The following is a 22,069-nucleotide window of genomic DNA, read 5'->3' as shown; positions in this document are numbered from 1 at the left end:
GTGTTAAAAAATGTTAAACGTGAAACTGTGAAATGCTCAGCACACCTAAAAACGTCTGGCGGACGCCGACTGTAGGTGCTTGCCAGTTTTTTCAACTGAGCATTTTGGTTGCTATAATACTTTGTTTATCAGTCGTTAAACAATGCACCAGTTGGTTGTTGTAATATTTGTCCCACACCTCCTCCAGTGTGATTGGACGGCAGAGTGAGAAGTGACATTGACGAGCAGCAGCACCAGCTGCTGGCGTTTTTGAAAAGCTCTGCGCTTCCATTGGAAACCTAAATTTCTGTCACCATAACGGAAGGCACGCCTCTTCCCGCATTCGCTTGGACAATGGAAAAACGTTAGTGACGTCAAACACTTCATAGCTCAGAGTTGACTCTTTTCAACATTCAGAGCACTTCTGCAAAAAGGCGTGGCGTGGCAGGCAGCAAAAAGACGAGGCGTTTGGCAAACATAAACAATTCAAAAAAAGGCACCTGCCACTGTCATAAAAGCGTTCTGTGTGATCCGCCTCTAATGTGAGTAGATTTTTTGTGGTAACAAGATGAGTAGATGTGACAGACAGAGAGAGAGATAAACAATAGATCATTTGGACAAGGATATAGCTAGTAAAAAGTCACTTGTTTCTCTGTCTCTTTCTCATTTTTACAGGAAATATCTACCCAGTGTTAGGCCACGAAACATATACAATTGTTTGTAAGATGTTCTGGGGGTTCATGGTAAGCTCATGTATCAGTTCGGTGGGCCTCACGTCTATCTGCACTGCACACCTGACTTTTTTGGTTATGACAAGCACAGCAAAAAGAGGGGCAGTGAACCGGATCTATATACTGTATAGACAAATCTTATATAGACAGATTGTGTTTAGAGAATTTCTCTAAAATACATCTTCAGGTTAAAGAACTAATGGTTTCAAATCAGATCACTTCTTTTCATGCCTTGTTAGTCTTAGTTTTCTGTTACCTCCGTGTGTCATGGGAGGACTTATGGGGAAAAGCGTCTCACTGTTGGCTCAGCTGCCAGTGTATTGAGTCTGAGATGGCCGGGATGTTTCTCTCAGCCATACACAGGACAAATATGATGGAGCAAGAAACAATATCAGTATGCTGCACAATACATTACAACATGAAGAAACTATTGAGATTGTTGATCGGGCATATTGGAGTTACTTCAGTCCAATCAGAACTTTATGGTAATCGGACCTAAAACCAAGTGGAAGACACAACATGAAAAAGAGGGGAAACTGTGGGAAACTACAGTCTATTCTTTCTTGATAGACGGGACCTGTGGAACTGTACCATCTGTGGACTTTTATGTGGTTGTAGGCATCACTGAGCTCCATTTTAATCCAACTATGAGGAGATACAGAAACTAGATCTGTGTACAAAACAACCTCAATTCTAATAATCCGTACTGATTTAAGAGACAAGTTCAGAATCGTTTGTTATTTTTCTGGTTGGTTTTTGTATGCACATTCATGTTGTTGTACATACAAAATAAAGACTACATCCATAATGAGCCATTCATTGGGTCTGCAGTAGGCATACAGTGAGCGAATGAGAAATAGAAGTTATCTGTACATTTTATGTGTAAGAACAAACCAACTGAAATTTTTGTAAATATTCAGTTACTTGTATGTTAAACACGTTTTGTTTTTCCTTTATTTCTGGTCGAATGAATTATAAAATACTTTGTGACCAGGACAACAGGTGCAAGTTTTAATTCAGCCACCAGCAAAACCGAAAATCTCATTCAAAAGAGGTTAAATTATGTTTCTGCTGCTTCATTTATTTTTGGGGTGTTTGGATGAAGATTGATTTATTGTTCTTGAATTTAAAGGGACACTCAACTTTTTTGAAAATATGCTCATTTTACGGCTCCCCTTGAGTTAAACATTTGATTTTTACCTTTTTGGAATCCATTCAGCTGATCTCCAGGTCTGGCGGTACCACTTTTAGCATAGCTTAGCATAATCCATTGAATCTGATTAGACCATTAGCATTGTGCTTAAAAATAACTAAAGAGTTTGGATATTTTTCCCATTTAAAACTTGACACTTTTGTAGTTACATTGTGTACTTAAACCGACAGAAAATTAAAAGTTGCGATTTTCTAGGCAGATATGGCTAGGAACTATATTCTCATTTTGGTGTAATGATCAAGGACTTTGCTGATGTAACATAGCTGCAGCAGGCGTAGTGATATTATGCACTGCCCGAAAATAGTCCCCTTCCATTGAAAGTTACCAAGGGGACTATTTTCGTCTTCTGCACGATGCTTATGGTCTAATCAGATTCAATGGATTTTGCTATGTGATGCTAAAAGTGGTAGCACCAGACCCGCAGATCAGCTGAATGGATTCCAAAACGATAAAAATCAAATGTTTAACTCTAGTGGAGCTGGAAAATTAGCATATTTTAAAAAAAGTGGAGTATCCCTTTAAGCATTAAAAGTGTATCATGTAGCATAATAATGTCACTTGCATCATCAACTTCGCTCATCTTATTTTGCAGATAGTAAAGCTGACAGTTCACATAAAATGTTCTTGGAGAAATCTTTTGATGAAAAATCTGGAGATGGACAGTAAATTTCATTTTATTTATGCAATGGAAACCGAAGGCCATCTCTACTGCAATAACTTCATTGTAGCATTAAATTCTTGGAGACTTTGATAAAAAAGGGAGCAAGTATGCTTTTATTGTCACGTTTTTACATCTTGGTATGCATTTCATAATTTTGAAAGAATTAAGGGGCAAAGTGCGACTTTTAGCGGCATCTAGTGGTGAGACTGTGAATTGCAACGAACGGCTCAGTCCGCAGCTCACCCCTTCATTTGGAAATGTATAGTCAAGCTACGGTAGCTGCCACAGGCATCATTGAAGACAATGGCCGTGTCTCAATGTCAAAGATACTTAGTCCACAAGTCACTTCCTTCAGAGACTAGGCAAGGCTCCTCTTTCGCATTCGAAGAACACGTAAATGAAACAGGCTAGCAAGTGCACGACATTGCGTCATTATGTCAATGAAAATGTGTGCTTTCGTCCCTGCGCGCATAGGATTGTGGGTGATTTCAGCATGCGAAGAGGGCGAAGGATACACAAATGCATCCTTTCCTTTATATGGGATATTTGTCGAACGAAGGACTCAGTCCTTGGATGCAATTCCGAGGATCCTCGACTTTGGAACAGTCCTTCGATGGATGTCGATGACGTAGCATAATTGAAATTCTGGCTTCCGAGAATCCTTCCTCGGCATTGAGAAACGGCTAATGTAGTGACAAAACACGCTCTACAGAACAGTTTGTCCATTTAGGCCTACTGGAGAAACATGACGCCGACTTCCATGTAAGACAGGGGTGGGCACTCCTGGTCCTGGAGGGCCACTGTCCTGCAAAGTTTAGCTCCAACCCTAATCAAACACATCTTGATGTCATTTCCAAGTAATCCTACAGCCTTAGATTAGGATTTTCAGGTGTGTTTGATTAGGGTTGGAGCTAAACTTTGCAGGAGAGTGGCCCTCCAGGACCAGGAATGTCCACCCCTGATGTAAGAGGGACCTGCATTGTATGGAAATAAAAAATACAGTTCATTTTGTAAGGTCTTTATACACCACTGATAATATAGTTGTGTAATTATATTGTGTTTCTGTAAAGATATCCTTCTAAAAGTTACACATTGCACCTTTAAGCATCTAGTGAAATAAGGGCATACATAATAAGATGCGAATTTTGATGATTTCGAAAAGAACCGAATAAATGAAGCACATGCTATTCCTAAGAATGCTAAAACATTTCACTGGGTCTTAAAAGTTAATTTACACCTGTTGCCCTGTTTTACTATGTGTTCAGAATCAGCCACATTTCAGATGAAGAACATGTTAATAATGGATTTTAAAGAAAGATAAAAATCTATAAGGTGATGATAGTTCTTATTTAGAGGTTATTAAATACTGTATGCTGTGACTCTGATCTGGGGAATATTAAAGACGTTCATAGCCAGACATCGGACTCTGTTTCCTCTCTGCATAAAAAGAAAACCATTGAGATTACAGAATAATTTTTTTATTCATGGTTAACCAAGAAATAAGTATTGAACAGATTTATAATGAAGTAATGCTCTACGAATGAGCTAATGTTCTACAACCACAAACAAGAGTACATTTTCACAAAGCACTTCTTCTACAAACATGCACATATGAAACATTTTACTATATTGTATTAATTTTTCTAATTATCTTGAAATGGTACATATTATATATTTTAATCAGTTAGCACAAACAACAGCATATATCACTTTGGTTAGCACTGTTCCAACATTTTAACAATGTGCTGAAAGGAGGTAGTACCTCCATGAAAAAGCATGGTTTATTTAATGCTAAAAGATTCTTTCAGACTGGCCAATGCTTGACTCCTTGTGATTATTTTCCATCCAAAGGGGATATCAGCAGGCACAGCATTGTATTCTTCAGCAAACTTGGTGCTGAACCGTGTCATGACATACTTCCAGTAGTCTGAGGCCTGTATACTAGGATCTGCAGGGATGTGCCAGTCAGGAAAGATCACTCTGTATCTTTTGTAAGGGTAATATTCATAATTGGTCTCAAAACACCTAAACCTTGTCTTGTCACTGTGGACATCTGTAGAGCAGATGTTAGTCACCAACTTTTCACCAATTTCATATCTGTATCTGCCAAGTCCCTGAGGTCTGTGTACTGAAGCACAGTGATCAGTGTGCGCCTCTCCGCCCGCCTCACATGGAGCTTTGCAGAACGGACATTGTTTGCCACATCCAAACACTCGCTTGAAGAGCTCATCCTGGGGTTTCATTTTGAGCTTGGTCAATTTTGACTGTATGCTGCCTTCTTTCAAATGTTTCTTCATTGACTGTTCCATGTCCTCTACAGATTTAGTTAAGCAGCACGCAAATGGCTCTTGAGAAGCATTGTTTAGGACCATTACTGTTTCAAGGGCATCTTTGGGTATTACAAGTTTCTGTCCAAGCTTCCTACATATGCAATGTATAAATCTTTTGATGCCATCCTCATCCGTTTCACTCAGTGCAGTTTTGATGGCTTCTTGTATCTCCTTGACGATTCCTGTTAAGTGAAATACCTCCAATTTAGACACCTCATTTCCATTAGAAAACTGTTCAGTGATTTGTTCCGAAATCCAACCTTTAACAAAATGTTCATAGTTGACGATGTATTTCACATACTGTGTAAAATTGTCTGTATTCAGAAGTTGCTTTAGGAGCGAGTACTGGAAAAATTTACGAGTACTGAATTGAAAGGCATTTTTACCCTGAAGCATTGCATCAACAATGTCTGGGCCCAATGAGCTGTAGATGTATGTTTCAACTGCCGGACTCAAGCACAGCTGAGTGAATTCTTCAGCTTTTCTCTGACACTGGTCACGATCATGGAAAAGGTCTTTGAAATCATTGTGATATTTGTCTTTAAACTGATCAAGGCATCTACGTGGATCATTCTGCACAATGAAACTTTCATGCATGCGTTGAAATTCTCTTGCTGAGAATCCACAAATGTGCAATTTAAGAGATAATTCAAATTCATTTGAAAATCCCATAGTCTTGTTGGCAGCAAGTCTTTCATCAATTAGGTTTAAGATCTCCTGAATGTAGTTGTCATGATAATCTGATTGGGTCATCGTTTTTTCCAGGACTAATTCAGAGCATTTTTGTATTAGATTGTCTGCCATGATCTGTAGATCGACAGTATGGTTACCCTGGAATAAGCACTTCCACAATTTTTTTAAAAAGGATTCTTTTTTCACTTGAAATTCCCCTGTGCCAAAATTGTGCAGATTCACTCGAGATAGTTGTTCTGTTACAGAACCTCCCTTCTGTTTCATGTTCTCACGAAGTTGCCAGAACACACAATCAAATACGTTTCTGCTCTTCAAGCCAGTAAATGACAGCTCATTGACAGTTTCTTGCCAGATTTTTTCAAAGAATTTGTCCAGGTCCTTATCAGTTGTCTGTCTATCTGCATCACTTTTGAAGCTGTTGCTTCTTCGTAACTCCTCAAGAAGACCCAACACTTTTTTCTCCATTGTATCAGTGAAAGTTTTCTTGATGTTGTCCAGATTATTCATTCCTCTCCTGATGTCCACCACTGACTCGAGCTGTGTCCACAGAGAGTTCTGCGTTTCCCTCCTGAGAGATTTCACACTGCTCACAAAATCTTCTCTGTATTTTTCGACAAGATAGACATGACCCTCTGTTTGGTCAAAGTATTTGGAAAGGTTTTCCATGGTGGTCTTTTCCAAGGTGTCAAGCTTTGCGACAGCTTCTTGCTTCAGTGTGCGCAAGAGATCTTGCAAATCCGACCTGTCTGATTTTAGTTTCATCATCTCAAAATTTGACACTCTAGTTTCAGCTTTTGTTAACCAAGCATGCATATGCTTCTTAAAAGACCATTCCCATTTATGGAATTCTGTGCACAGCCTCATGTATGCATCTGCCACCAAGCTATTCCTGAAGCTAAATATGAAATTTTCATATTTTACTGCATTCCACAAGCTTTTTGTCCACTCCAAAAATTCAGTTATCCTGTTTCTTTGTGGTTTGAGTTTGCATTTCCCAATAATCTCTATCATTTTCTTTTTGAGGTCATAGACATGTTCGGAGTAGCCAGCATTCACCGGGGCCATTGGAGGATTTCCATGCCAGAGTCCAGGAATGTACCAGTTGCAAGTCTCTGGATCATATTCCATTATATCAGTAAAGCTTTTATACTCTTGCTTGTTTTCCATTTTAGCTGCCGCTTCAGTCATCTCATTCAGCTGCTCCAGAAGGATCTTCCGATCCCTCATGTTCTTCTCATGTGCTGAAACATCAGCAACATTTTGGTGGACAAATTGACATTTGGGTTTTTTGCCTATTTCCTTCATTCTGAGGAAGGCATGAACGACAATCTGCAGAATATCCTTCATTTCTGTGGAGTTCTCCATTGCAATATTGATGATTGTGATATCACTCAAACCTATGACAAGGGTGGCTAATTCGTTGTCATGTTCATGACTATCATCTAATTTTGCCAGCTCAGGAGACTTCAGGCCTTCGGTGTCAATTATTACTAAGTAATCACAGCCCAGTTCTTCTTTGATGTCCTCTGTGACCTTAATCAATTGCATAAAAGCTCCTCTTGTGCATCTTCCACTGCTAACTGCAAACTGGACACCAAACATTGTGTTCAGCAAAGTGGACTTTCCTGTGCTTTGCACTCCTAAAACTGTGACCACTATGATTTTATTATTGGGCTGCACCAAAGAGTTTAGATGCTGAAGCACATCATTCACCCATCTGAGAGGAATATTTGATGCATCTCCATCAACCAGCTCCAGAGGGAAGCCATCCAACATCAGCTCAGCGCATAGTCTGGGCAAGTGGAGCATTTGTTTACGTTGTGCTAAGTTTTCTGGAAGTGACACTGCCGCTTCATAAAGTTGTCCCATTTCACGCAAGAAGTGCTCCATTCCTAAAGAACTACCAGAGATCTGTTGGTCAAGTCGTGCAATTTCCTCTTTGTTTTCTGAAAGTCGTTGACACTTTTCTTTGTACTGCTCTCGGAGACTAGAAAGGCTTTTGCGAGAGATATTGTCAAGGTTCATCCGCATCCACTTCAAGAAATAAGATCTCTCCAGGGTCGAGCTTGTTAGTGCACTGACAAAGCAGGTCATTGCATCTGAGATATCACACTGGCTTTGCTGTTTCCTGAGCTCAGTCTTCTTTAACTGGAGATCGCTCTTGTATGTCTCTAGGTTTTGTTCACCAGCCTTTCTGAGCCTGCATTCCTCTTTTTCCAATTTTGCCAAATCTTTCCAGATTTTACCCTGAAGGGGAAGTTGGTTCTCTTTGAACTGCAGTGTGTCCTGAATGTTTTTTGTAATGGCATATGCATTCTCTTTGGCTTTCTGACATTCTTTAATGTCCACATCAACAAGAATTCCAAGTTCATGAGCTACAGCATCCATCCCCTCAAGACATACTTTGCTTGGGAGTCTGTTGATAATGTGATTTATTGTAGAATGGAGCTGTTGGACGAAATTGGCATCATTTTGATTAGTCTTCAGAATGATGTTGTTTTTCTTCAGACTCATTTCTGAGGCCATCTTTTTCAGATGCTCCAGATCCAATGCTTTGCTTTGCCTGTTACCCACTAAAAAAAACTGTGCTTTGGCATGTTGGTTGGTGAGAAACTTTAGGTTTGTATCCAGGCTGTCGAAGAAGACAAAAATGGCAGTGGAGGCCTGACATAAGAAGGTATACTGTGTTTCAAAGGTACTGATGTCACCTCTCAGGTTTGCAAAAGCTACTGGTTCAGGAAAGACATCAATGTTTTTGTTTCCACAAGGCAGATACCAACTCATCTCCACTAAGCCATCTGAAATCCTTCTTGAAATATCTCCACAATCCATACCATGATGTACAAATGTATCATGATACTGTTGGGGGTTGCTGAGCAGTTTGTTTAAGAGCTGAGATTTAGGGATGCTGCAATCGCCAAGTCTAACAAAAGACACCAGAGGGAGCTCATTGTGAACAATTCTGTCTTCCACAAAGCCTCTTGTATCTGACAGGGAGTGAGGTCTAAACCTCTTCATAATATCACTCAATGCCCAAAGCATGAATGTGCACTGTTGAGTGTCACAGTTTGGAATAAGCATTGGCACAGAGAACTGACACATTGACATTTTCGAGACCATCTCTTGTTGTAGGAAACCATCTGAACAAAGAAAAAGAGCTGTTGCTATGTCCAAAGGGTTCACAGTGCTGTTTTGATCACTAAGTAAATCTGCAGGGTCATTGTAAATGTCTAAGCTTGACAAGTCTTCACTCTCATCAGATAGATGAGAATATTTGACACTTCTTGCAGTAACATTTACCATCATCAGTTTCTTTAGGAACAGCCATGGTAAACATGATAGAGACTGAGCTGGCTCATCTGTCACTGCCCTCTTGTCAATCTGTAGGACAGAGCTGAGTGAGAGTTTGTTTGGGTAGTACTGCTCCAAACCCAAATCCTGTAAGAGGCTCTGCAGCCTTGTTTCTGTTGAAAAACCAAGTGTTTCATTATTAATTTCAGGCTATGTCAGGACTGTCATTTAATATCAGGTATGCTTAATTTCTGTAGTAATGCATGCTTAATGATACTAACTGGTTTGAGCATATGTCACTGATTCTTTACTTCGGTTGCCATTTGAAAGCACTGTTGTAATGTGAAAAGAGTACTTAATCCCAGGACTTAGGTCACTTATAACCACAGTGCCTAATTTTGTTGCCTTCTCCTGGACGATGTTTCTATTCTGGCAGCAGAGTACATGAAATGTCTTCTCCATACATCTGGGTGCATCCCAAATAAGAGTGACTGCTACGGTGCTCACACTCTCAACCTTGACATTTTTAGGTGGAAGTGGCTCTGCAATGAAAACAAAAGCAATCGTTTGCAATATACTTTATTTAGTTAAGTCGATTCTATGCAGATGAACAAGACTTACTGGTGCATGCAGTCGTTTCAACTCCCACACTTCGATCCCCATTTTCTGATACTGCGACAAGGCTGAACGTGTACTCAGTTTCTGGACATAACCCATCCATTTCTATGGCTCTGACGTTTGAAAAAGTAGAGGTATTTGTGGTTGTGGTACTGGAGTAAGTTAACTCAAATGTGGATATGCTGACTGGGCAATCCCAAGAAAGATTAACTGAACTGGTCCCAGTACACGTCACATAAAACACACCTGGTGCAGGGACTTCTGTGGAAACAGAAATAATTTTTAAAGGGCACAAATGATCAGAATTATCTTTTTATAAAGTGGTAGAACATCAATGTGTGTCCACAGTGTTTGTCAACAACCAGCCTAACCCCTATTTAATGCTTGATTCTGATGCAAGATTCTGCCCAGCAGCGGTTACGCTAACCTATTTGCATAGACATGGCCCTGAGTGAGAAGCACAGTGTCCACCATTGCTGTATCTTAGCTGTAGCAGCTGGAGTTTTACAGTGCTCTCTCCCAAAGCACTACTATCTAATAATATCACACGGCTGAGCTGCACATCAGAAGAGTGTTTGCAGCGCAATGCCATTGTACCTTTACACATGACTTTGATATGTTTAATTCATGCTGCTTTTGTGCTCTTTATGGTTTGTGAAGTGCACATTTGTCAAATACAAGGTCTGCTGCACATTTGCGCTTGGAATGATATAGGTTTTTAATTGATCTTGGCCCGCTTTAATTCGGAATGCGCAGAATTACACTATAAGTTCCAGCAAGCACTGCGGACGAGCTGTGCGCTAAACACATGATCTTCGCGTCTTGCACTAGACAGCTATAGTCAAGCACACTGACAGGATTCCAGCATTAGTGACAGACAGTACAAATGGTTTCAGCAGCATCACAGTTTCTTTTTTATCAAAAACGTGACCAATCAGCCAAAAAAGGCTAAAAGGCAGGGCATACATGAGTTTTTCTTAGTTACTTAATTTCGACCCAAAAAGAAAGCACAAACAATAAAATAATTGCTAACTACTAGGGTTGTTGCGGTCAGTTTGGGAATGTTACTTTAAAAAAGTAAATAGTTAGTTACTAATGGGGGTCCCAGTTTTATGACATTTTATAAAATACATTAATATATCATACATTCTATGTAATGAAACCTCAGAAAAATAAGGCTACTAACCAACAGCACATTACAACCATACATTTTATAATTTAATATGTTTTGTTTAACTCAAATTTAAAGTTTTGGAATACATTTGTAATACATTTTCTTTGGGGGGCCATGAAGGGATGCACTGTACACAAGGGGGGCCGCATGCCGAAAAAGTTTGAGAACCACTGGATTAAATAAGCTTGCGCAACTGTACACCCTCCTCGCTAAATAAAAGAGGCGAAGAGCAGACGCTTTAGTTTTATAAAAGTTTAAAGTCCCGGCAGAACACTGTAGGGTTCGCGTCATTAAAACGTTGTGCAGTACATTACACATTAGCCTACATCAGTACTATGTTGTCAGTCAAGCATTGTCTTCTTAGTGATAAGTTGCTAACTAATTTTTGAAGTACATAACTTCCTGTAAAGTTAATGTATCCAATGGATCCAAGATGGTGCCAGTGTATGTGGCACGCCGTCTGATGTCTCTAATGCTTTGTTTTTTAATATTACTTGTGTTTATATAAGCATCAAAATGAAAATGGTTATTGAAAATGGTAACTGAAAATGGTGCTACGCCGGATGGCGTTTGCTCGATCCGCCTGTTCGCTGGCTATCGGCGATCCCCTATCGCCCTCCTGTCCCTGTTCGCCATGGTGGAGCTACTCTACAGAGTCTTCGCTCTGAATAGAGTACTCTTTCCTATGATCTCCGACTCGGCACAACTTTCCAGGATGGCTTTGATTAATGCTCGGTCGCTAGTCATTAAGACGTTCATACTAAATCACTTTTTTAACTACACACGCATTGGATTTTATGTGCATCACAGAAACTTGGACTAAGGTTGGTGATTTAAGTCCTTTTGCTGAGTTGGTTCCGGCAGGCTGCAAATTTTTTAACTCTCCCCATTCCTCTGGCCGTGGTGGTGGCCTAGCGGTAATAAAAAAAAAATTTAGTCAATATTGTCACTCTGTTCCTTCAACAATCTACAGTAGTTTTGAAGTATAGCTGTTGCGACTGGTGTATCGCCCCCCCCCACCTAGTAAAAGACTTTATAAATGAATTTACAGCTTTTTTGGGTGATTGTATAACAAATTACATCAATATCATTCTGCTAGCTCATGGCATTAAAATTACTGTGTTCAGATTTTTGACACACTGATCTCCGATCATATGCCTGTACTGTTTTCTATGCCTTTTCCTCAGTCAATATCACACATTACTCCTACAGCAAATTGGACTTGTGCCTTTTCTCCCTGTTTCCATGATGAAATCACAAACACCTTTAATGAGGTGTCTCTGTCCCAGTCCTTGGAATCACTCTTACCTCACTTGGATGCTGAAGAACATCTTAGTCTTTTTAATACGGTGTGCTCTATGGTTTTAAATACCACTGCTCCTTTAAAATTTAAAAAGGCAAAACCTAAGAATGAACCATGGCTAAATGATACAATCCGCTCTCTGAGGTGAGCATGTAGGAGAGCAGAACGCAAATGGAAAAGCGATAAGCTACAAATATCCTATGAAATGCTGACAAACTCTTTTTGATGCTGGTGACTAGGCCTGGCAAACTCGATTCCTTTTAAGGATCCGGGTTATTGTGAGTCACTCACTAAAGTGATCCGGGTTGTGTGAGTCACTTGAGTCAGTATTGCTAAATTGCCAAGGAAACTCAGTACAGACCCACTTGTAACCGGCTGATCCACGCGACTCGAGATTCTCAGAGCCAGAAACATTGCAGACTCGCAGACCATGGACATGAGACTCGCTCTACAGATACATTAACCGGTTGATTCGCGTGGATCTGCCGGAGCCGGTTAGTGGATCTATAGAGCGACTGAAGTCTCCTCAAAAGCAAATCCACAACAAAAGCCTTTCACTTCTGAAATAACATGCTTATAGGTTTTAGGTTTGGTGTGAATGGTCGACCATTTAAAAAATAAGCTTAATAACAATAGCATAATAATATAGAGAAAATATAGAAAAAAACTGTGTCCTGCTTATGTAGCCCCCAGAGCCAGAGAGACAGTTCGCGCAGATCAGCCGGTTACGGATCAGCCGGCGGATCAGCTGGTTACGGATCATCCGGTTACGAGTTGAGAGATTCTCGAGTCAGAGTAGATTCGCATGTCTCTCAAGTCTGCATTGTTTCCGGCTCTGAGTGAGAATCTCGGGTCAGTTCACGGCTCGCGCGGATCCACAGGTCTCTTGAGTTTGCAATGTTTCCGGCTCTGAGTGAGAATCTCGGGACAATTTTAATTGCAGTAGCATTGATCTGGACTATCTTCCTCCAATTTCGTCTTGCATTAAGAACTTATGGTGTTATACACTTATAAGGTGTTCTCTGGGATCATAACCTCAAATTTGATAAACAAATAAATGCGTTGATTAGCTCCTGTTTTTTCCAGCTACGTCTTCTCTCTAAGGTCAGATCCTCTCTTTCTGAGAAAACCTTAGAGATCGCCGTCCATGTGCTCGTTACATCGTGGTTGGATTATTGCAACTCCCTCTACTATGGCATATCCAAACATTCTATTGCTCGTCTCCAATTAGTACAGAATGCTGCTGCAAAGTTCCTCAAAAGAAAACATAAATTCGATCATGTTTCACCGATCCTAAAATCAGAGGTGGATAGTAACGAATTACATTTACTCACGTTACTTTAATTGAGTAGTTTTTTTGTGTACTTGTACTTTGAGTAGTTTTTAAAATCTGTACTTCGTAAAATCTGTATGTTTTGTTTAAAGTATTGTACTTCGCTACATTTTAAATCATATCCGTTACTGAGTAAAAAAATATTTTAAAAAAGCAAGGTGATAAAGACGCGCAACAGATGATTGATGGGTAGGGGAACGCGCAAAAAGAACCATGGAGTTCTGAACCCGCCTCAGTTCAAATCTTATGAAAGAAACCCCTGGTCATATATAAGCGACCACTTTCCACTGACGCGAAGCGAGTGTTTCTTTCATATGAAAGGTAAGATTCATGCTCTTGAGTACGAAACGACCGGGTTTTTTACCGCTCATTTGCACGACGCGTTTTTAATACCATGCGCATTATCTTCCGAGCTTCGCGTCAAGTCAAACACAACTTCAGAACATCCTCAAGAATGCGCAGGTCGAGAGAGAGAGAGAGAGAGAGAGAGAGAGAGAGAGAGACCAAAAACTCTGTTACAATTCTACATTCTTACATTTCACAAATCACAATTATTGAAACATTTAACCATCCACAAAAAAAATTGTTAAAAGCTGATCACTAAATCATCATTTTCATCAACTGTGCAAAGTACCTCATTTACAGCCCATATATTCACAAACATTGGTAAACAACCTGTAAGTTTATAGTAGGCATATTCAATCTTGAGTCTTGATTTCATCAACCCCAGAAACATTAACAAAGGATCTAATGTATCTCTGCCCAGCATCTTATTCTTCCTTGTTTTCCAAATAACCAGTTTAGCAATACCAAACACATAATTTAATAAAACCAAAGCATTTTTGCGACTGACCGAATATTTTGGTCCATATATAAACAGTTGATAAGAAAAATCTTCACCCAAGGCTGATGCCCATTGAGTTAAGATGGTAAACATATTGCCCAGCCGTGTACATTGTACAAACAGATGAAAAACAGATTCACTTTCAGAACAAAACAGACAGCCCACTGTTGTATTTGGATTGAGGTGCACCACATGTCTATTTGTTGCTATTGCGCCATGAACTACGCGCCATTGCAAATCTCCTGTTCGTTTGTCAATTGGCCGTTTATCCAATGATCGCCAACAGCCTTTGGGGGAGGTATTATCTCTAAAAAATTCAGTCCATCTAGATAAAATCACTCCAGACAAGGATTGTGCATTGGTCACTTTGACACAAGTCACATACAGTGCTGTTTTCACAGCAGACTCTGAGAACTGCCCAGCTGAGGAGTACTGAAGGACAATATGAGATTTTCCTCCTCCTGCCATTGTCCTGAGTCAGCAGCTACCATTAGGGTTGGAAAATTATATTCACATCCAGTTTTCCAGTCATCAATATGATTAGAATCATTAATGAAAAGCCGCTGATCAAAGTTCAGTTCCCCAAGCACTTCATCGGTGAGCTGTTTCAAAAATCGAGTAGATTTTATCCCAGTTCTTTCACTCAGATTGTCCACACTGATACTAAGAAGATGGCCCAATTTCACACATCCAGCTGCTGTCAGTCGTGATGTCAAAAAAGTGGAGTGTAAATGTCTAGAGGGTAAAAATTTATTAAAAAACAATGGTTCTTCAAAAAGCCAAAAACCTGCACTTGTTTCCATTGATCTTGAAACACAAAATACTTTCCAGGCTTCCATCATGGACCTGTAGAAAGGGGTCAGATCTTTTAAAATGGTTTCATTCAAGTCCATAAGGAACAAATGTCTATCAATTCCCATGTTTCCTGCCCTTTTTAGCAAAGCAATTGCTGTATTTATCCAAGCACTATCATTGATGTAAAGTAGTCTTTGGGCAGCTTGCAAACGAAAGGCCATCAGTCTAGATTTGATGTCAACTAGACTTTGCCCCCCTTCTTGAACTGGTAAAAAGAGAACAGCTGAACGAACCCAGTGCTGTCCAGACCAAAAAAATGTCACTAGTTTCCTTTGAATTTCTTGAATTAGTCCAGCAGGTGGCTGTAGCACAATAAGTCTGTGCCACAAAGCAGAAGGAACCAAATTGTTAGCAACTAAAACTCTCCCCCTATAAGACATCTGTGGCAACAGCCATCGCCACTTTGACAGTCTGGTGCACACTCTCTCCAATACCCCTTCCCAATTCTTTTTCTGATATTCCTCAGATCCCAAAAATACACCCAATATTTTTAGTCCACTTGTGTTCCATACTAAGTTACTGGGTAGTTTTGGGAACCTTTTTACATCTCTTTTACCTGCCCAAAAGCCTTCAGTCTTTTCCCAGTTTACTTTGGCTGATGATGCCTTCTCATACATGTCAATTATCTCAGTTAAAACATTGATATCATTCTGGTCATTTACAAACACTGTGACATCATCAGCATATGCAGTAACCGTAATTCCTAAATGCTGAGACATAGTAGGTAATGATAGGCCACTTAAAGCTTTTCGTATGTGAAAAAGAAATGGTTCAATTGCAATGCTGTACAATTGCCCTGATAAGGGACAACCTTGTCTTATACCTCTTAAGACTGAAATAGGCCTACTTAAACCACCACCAAGCTTAACCATACAAGAAGCTCCATTATATAAAAGTTGTATCCATTTTATAAATTTTTTACCAAAACCTTCAAGCAAATTAAAGAGGTATTTATGGTCTACACGATCAAATGCTTTTTCTTGATCTAGTGTTAATATCCCAACCTCATCATTACATGTTTTGCAAATATCCAAGACATCTCTCACCAGGAAAAGATTGTCCATTATTGATCGTTTTGGAATACAGTAGGTTTGGTCTTGATGAATTATCAAATGTAGGTATTTCTTAAGTCTATTAGCAATACATTTTGATAGAAGTTTGTATTCTGTTGTTAATAAGGCGACAGGTCTCCAGTTCTTTAAGAGCGTTAAGTCTCCCTTTTTTGGTAAGAGAGACAATACAGCACGCTGACATGAAGTTGGTAAAGAACCATCCCTATAACTTTCACAAAAAACTCCAAAGAGGTCCATACCGATGCACTTCCAAAAATGTTTATAAAATTCAGAAGTCAGTCCATCAATGCCAGGGGAACGACCAGATTTTAACTGTCCAACAGCATTACTGAGTTCATGAAAAGAAATGTTGGCTTCCAAGGCAGTCTTTGATTCAGAGTCTATTTTTGGCAGATCCTGACACAACTGTTCAGCACAATCAGAGTTACATTGTTCAGCCTTATATAAACAAGAATAAAAATCAACAGCATGACGACGCATTTCCATACTATTGTTGGTTATTTTTCCATCAGGAAGCCGCAGACATAGCATTTGTTTGTGCTGTGCCACTGATCTTTCCAGATTAAGAAAGAAAGTACTTGAGGCATCCATATCGGCAACTGATGTAAAACGTGCTCTTACCAGGGCTGCCTTCACCCTTTCATTCAATAAAGAGCTTAACTGCGTCTTTTTCTGCTGCAAATTATTAATCATGGTTGTGTCATTTCTTTGTAACACTGCAGTTTCTATAGAATCAATGTCTTTTTCAAGTCTTTGAACTGTTTCTCTTTCTATGGCAGTAGAGTATGCAGTATATTGTTGACAGTATGTTTTAATATGGATTTTGCCAACTTCCCACCACTGCTTTAAGTTTTCAAAATCTGCCTTTTTTGTTCTCCACTGATTCCAAAAAGTTACAAAATGTTCACAAAAAGATGAATCCTGCAACAACTTAGCATTGAAATGCCAATATGAGGATTTTCTTAAAGACTGTATCATGTTAACTGAGATAAACACAAGGTGATGGTCAGAAAATCCCACAGGTGAAATACAACAATCAATAACTCTATTATTAAAAGACTCTGAAACATAAATTCTGTCTAATCGGGCAGCACTAACCTGATTGTCAGACATTTTAACCCAAGTATATTGTCTCTCTACTGGATGTTTAATTCTCCACATGTCCAACAATTCAGCTTCCCTCATTAATTTTGACAAAAGAATAGAAGAAGCGATATGAGGTTCCTCATTTACACGGTCAAGAGTAAACTTTTCCGTGCAATTCCAGTCTCCACCAATAATAATATTCCCATCACTAAAATCTTGTTTTAAAACATTATTCAATATATTAAAGGAAATAATTCTTTCATGTCCCAGATTTGGTGCGTAAACATTTATAAAGTAAAAGATAAGCCCTTCAATATCAACTTTGACAAGAGCAAGACGACCCTTTACAAATTCTTCAATTTTCAAAATACTAATCTTTTTATCTGACATAAAGAGAAAAGCAATTCCTGCACTCAGATTTGTGCCATGACTAAGGATATGATGACCCTTCCACCATTCCCCACTCAACTTCATTATCAATATCGCTATGCGTTTCTTGTAACAATATAACAGTTAACTTTTTTTGATGCATTATCTCAGACACCAAGGCTCTTTTGTGCCTATCCCTCCCTCCATTAATATTTAGTGATCCCACCTTCAATGAATCCATATACAAAAGAAGGAAGGGATAGAGAAAGAACAGAAAAGAGCAGCAAAAAAGGAACACCGCGTGATGCATAGTTAGTAGTCTACAAAAAAGCTTTTAGTTTCCTCTTTTTATCCACTTTTCTGTATTTTCTAATGGAAGTAATATGTTTTTTCAAACGAAATCGCTTCTTTTCACTCAACAGATCATGACTTACATTTTTATAGTAGAAGGCCACAGATCTCTCAAATTTTTCTACATCAGGAAAAAAGTCTTTAATATTAACTTGTCTTCCAAATGTGTCATCAAGAAAGCTATTGATTTCCTCTAATGTATATAAGGAGGAATCTTTATTCATATCCTGAGAAGTGCCTTCAGGTCCACACACAGAGCCTGCTTGTGAATCACAATCAAAATCAATAGAACCATTGTCATCCGATACATAATCCCTTACACTTGTGTCATTTCTAGAACCCAAAGCTTTTTGACTCAACTCCATATGACCAGCTTCCACACCAAAACTAGAACTAGGTCCCGCCTGCATCACATTGTTTTCTTGTGGTTCATCACTTGTGATGTTTTGCTCAACACTACTGATACATTCATCACTTTGACTTTCACTTACATCTCTAACATCGGAAGAAATAACGTTATCAAGTGTTTTTGTAGCGGACGGCGCCGCATCAGTATTACTCACCGGTTTAGATGATGTGGATTCATCTCCCTGAACTGAAACCTCCGACACATTTCCCTCACCTGAGACACCAGGCCTGCTCTCTGCTGCGTGTTCGCGATGTGGGCATGTAAACTTTTTATGGCCAAGGTGCACCGCATTCGAAACATCGCAAATGTCCAGTAGACGCATATACCATAAAGGTTCTCCCGTCATGTCGCACGCGAAAAGAAACATCCATCGTATTTTCTGGAGAATCCAGAAACATAAACACTTGTCTCCTGAAAGATTTAACGTGTTTTAATGACGGGTGTTTGCAGCCCAGAGGGATTGTTTTAAAACCACTCGCAAATTTGCCAAAGCGTAACAATTCTCGTTCCAAAGCATCGTCGGGAATAAACGGCGGAACATTTGATACAATAATTCTTGCAGACGGAGCATACAAAGGTGTAACCTGAACAAGATTTTCATTTATAACTAGGCCAGTTTCGATTACACGATTAACAAGTTTGTGATCCTTTACGAAAATCACTACAGCCTTATTCATGCGGGAAGCGGACACTATGTTTTCATGTCCGACTTCTTCCCCGGTGGAAACAAGCACGTCTTCCACTGAGACGCCGTCTTCAGGTACACACCTGAAACCATTTCGCAGAGATAACGATGGCGTCTCCCCGCGAGACGCCATCTCCCTGCGCAGTCTCTACTAAAGTGCTTAAAGTATAAACTTCCAAACCATGCAAGAAATTAGAAACAGAAAAAATCCAAAAATGTAGAAATATAAGGATATACAGAGCTCAGGTCTCACCCACCACCGCTCTCAAAACACTCCCAGCATGCACTCCGAGAGAGAGAGAGAGAGAGAGAGAGAGAGAGAGAGAGAGAGAAGAATAAAGGTCTGACATCAGGTACCCAGGTCAGGGAAGCTAGACGACAATAAACGTGTCAAAAGTATATAGCCATGGCACTCATCTCATTATTTGCTCATTTAAACTATAGTTTAATAAAATAATGTATGTTACCAGCAATACATCAATTACAACCTTACTATAGTGATTGTATTTACCAGCTGCTGACCACCTTCAAAAGTGCATAACTCAAATGTAAAAATCATTAAACATTTCCTTAAATGTTTCTTAGTTTAAAAAAGCTGTTTATTTTATTAACTTTTTGTTATTGCACTTTAATTGTAAAGACCAGGGCCGGTTCTAGATATTTGGAGGCCCTAGGCAAAATTTATGTTGGAGGCCCCTCACACCCCTTTAATTTTCAGATTAATCTGAGAAAGTGTTTTTTTCTACCCTGTAAGAATTCATTTGACCACTACAGTTATTAAACATGTTTTCCCCATTACTCTTCTGTTTTATTGAGTTAACAAATTGATAAAATTTATGTTTAAATGCATCATGTTTTCATGATTTGAAAACTAAAATAAAGTGTAGAGGACTTCCAAGAAATACAGACAGTTTATTTTAGGTAACGGCAGTTTTGTTTGAGGTTTGACTTAAATACAAACTTTTTTAACTTGACTATTTTGATATTCAGCTCCCCAAGCGATGCTATCGTGCACATGCATTCAAAGTGTCTAAACAGAGTCAACAGCTCTCAAGTAGAGGATGACACGGGAGTGGATTTTCACTCCTGTCCCGTCCCACTCCCATAGAAATAAATCTTGTCCCGTCCCACTCCCAGACCAAAGTTTAAAAAATAATCCCATCCCGCTCCTGGTAAATTGACTCCCACTCCCATCCCGCTCCTGTTTAAACTGACTCCCGCTCCTGTATCGCTCCCATATATTTTTTTCTTCAACTAGTGTTTAGTTCATACAAAGAATTTGATTTAATCTGCTCTCCATCCTTTTTTGGACCAGCTGCTGAGCCGGTTTCTAGATTTTCCCCAGAAAATGGAATGCAGCAAATAAAAGAAAAACAATACATAGTTCACTCCATGTCTACAATAGTTTAATAAACCCAAAGTCTGGAGTCCAGAACACAAGAACCAGACGAATAATTGGATTATGGGTGTTTAATTCACAGTTGCAGTATGGGCATAAAACCTTCCATTAATATGCACTTAAGTATCTGTGTTTGTGTGGTTCTGCAACAACAAATAATAAACAAGAACAAAAGCCTTATGAAAGAACATTAATATACATTTGTTTAAATAACCAGCATTAAAGGAATAGTCTACTCATTTTCAATATTAAAATATGTTATTACCTTAACTAAGAACTGTTGAATCATCCCTCTGTCATCTGTGTGTGTGCACGTAAGCGCTGGAGCGCGCTGCAACGCTACGATAGCATTTAGCTTAGCCCCATTCATTCAATGGTACCATTTAGAGATAAAGTTAGAAGTGACCAAACACATCAACGTTTTTCCTATTTAAGACGAGTAGTTATACGAGCAAGTTTGGTTGTACAAAATAAAACATAGCACTTTTCTAAGCGGATTTAAAAGAGGAACTATATTGTATGGCGTAATAGCACTTTTGGGAGTACTTCGACTCGCCTGAAAAGTCCGCTCCCCTTCTCACTCTCATAATGGGAGAGGGAGGGTGTTACTGCGCCAAGTCGAAGTACTCCCAAAAGTGCTATTACGCCATAAAATATAGTTACACTTTTAAATCCGCTTAGAAAAGCGCTATGTTTTATTTTGTACCACCAAACTTGCTCGTATAACTACTCGTCTTAAATAGGAAAAACGTTGATGTGTTTGGTCACTTCTAACTTTATCTCTAAATGGTACCATTGAATGAATAGGGCTAAGCTAAATGCTATCGTAGCGTCGCAGCGCGCTCCAGCGCTTACGTGCACACACACAGATGACAGAGGGATGATTCAACAGTTCTTAGTTAAGGTAATAACATATTTTAATATTGAAAATGAGTAGACTATTCCTTTAACAGCTGTAATTAAGTTCAAAATATGCAAAAATATACAAGGTACCGCGAAATGGTGTCATATGTTCTAAAATGTGACTAGCACATGTATCAGATAACACATACAGTAAATAACTATATTTGTTAGAATTGGTAAATAACTGTATAAGTATTAGAACTATACAATCTCCAATATAAGGAAATAATACTGAATAAATATGTACACTGTAAGCCCATACAGGTTGATTGAACCTAAAACATTTATGGAAACTCGTTGCCCTAAAAAAGTTAATTTTGCCTGGTTGAAATAACAAGTAATTTTAAGTTTAATGTACTTAATGTTTTAATTTCTTCTAATATTCCTGCACTCTTAACCCAGATTCGATGACATTATGTGTGAGGAAACCCATTGCATATAACTTTAGTTTTTATTACTTTATATTACATTTGATGTTATAAATGGTTTTATAACAAAAAATGACTTTAAGTCAGTCATTGAATAAACGTGATTCTCCACAGAAACACACAAAAAATGTGTTTTGACATACATTGTCAGTACTGTGGAGAAAAATACCATAAAATGTTCTGAACAGGGTTCATGTAAGGAAACACTGATCACCTGAACGGTGACTTCACAAAATTATAATTTCAACAAAACAACATCAATAATATAAGAGCTTGAACCTATATGACATTTTATTAACAAATATTTGAGTACAGAAAGTTCTTATCAGTTTTTAATTTGT

At 38.9% G+C, this 22,069-nt stretch overlaps 1 protein-coding gene across 1 annotated transcript in view; it reads right to left on the bottom strand.

The window, feature by feature from the left end:
* Window positions 1-4,032: 4,032 nt before the first annotated feature.
* The window catches only part of LOC135730729 (interferon-induced very large GTPase 1), a 28,657-nt gene continuing 10,620 nt past the window's right edge, over window positions 4,033-22,069 (bottom strand). Inside the window, exons 4-6 of the mRNA XM_065248633.2 lie at window positions 9,520-9,777; window positions 9,180-9,440; window positions 4,033-9,071 (exon numbers count right to left, since the gene is read on the bottom strand). Of these exons, the coding sequence (XP_065104705.1) occupies window positions 4,366-9,071; window positions 9,180-9,440; window positions 9,520-9,777 (5,225 nt within the window). The 3' untranslated portion in view covers window positions 4,033-4,365. The remainder of the gene's footprint in view (window positions 9,072-9,179; window positions 9,441-9,519; window positions 9,778-22,069) is intronic.

This window comes from Paramisgurnus dabryanus, chromosome 2 (assembly GCF_030506205.2).
Source record: "Paramisgurnus dabryanus chromosome 2, PD_genome_1.1, whole genome shotgun sequence".
Taxonomy (NCBI): Eukaryota; Metazoa; Chordata; class Actinopteri; order Cypriniformes; family Cobitidae; genus Paramisgurnus; species Paramisgurnus dabryanus.
The sequence above is the reverse complement of the archived record's forward strand: the minus strand, read 5'-3'. Positions and strand labels throughout refer to the sequence as shown.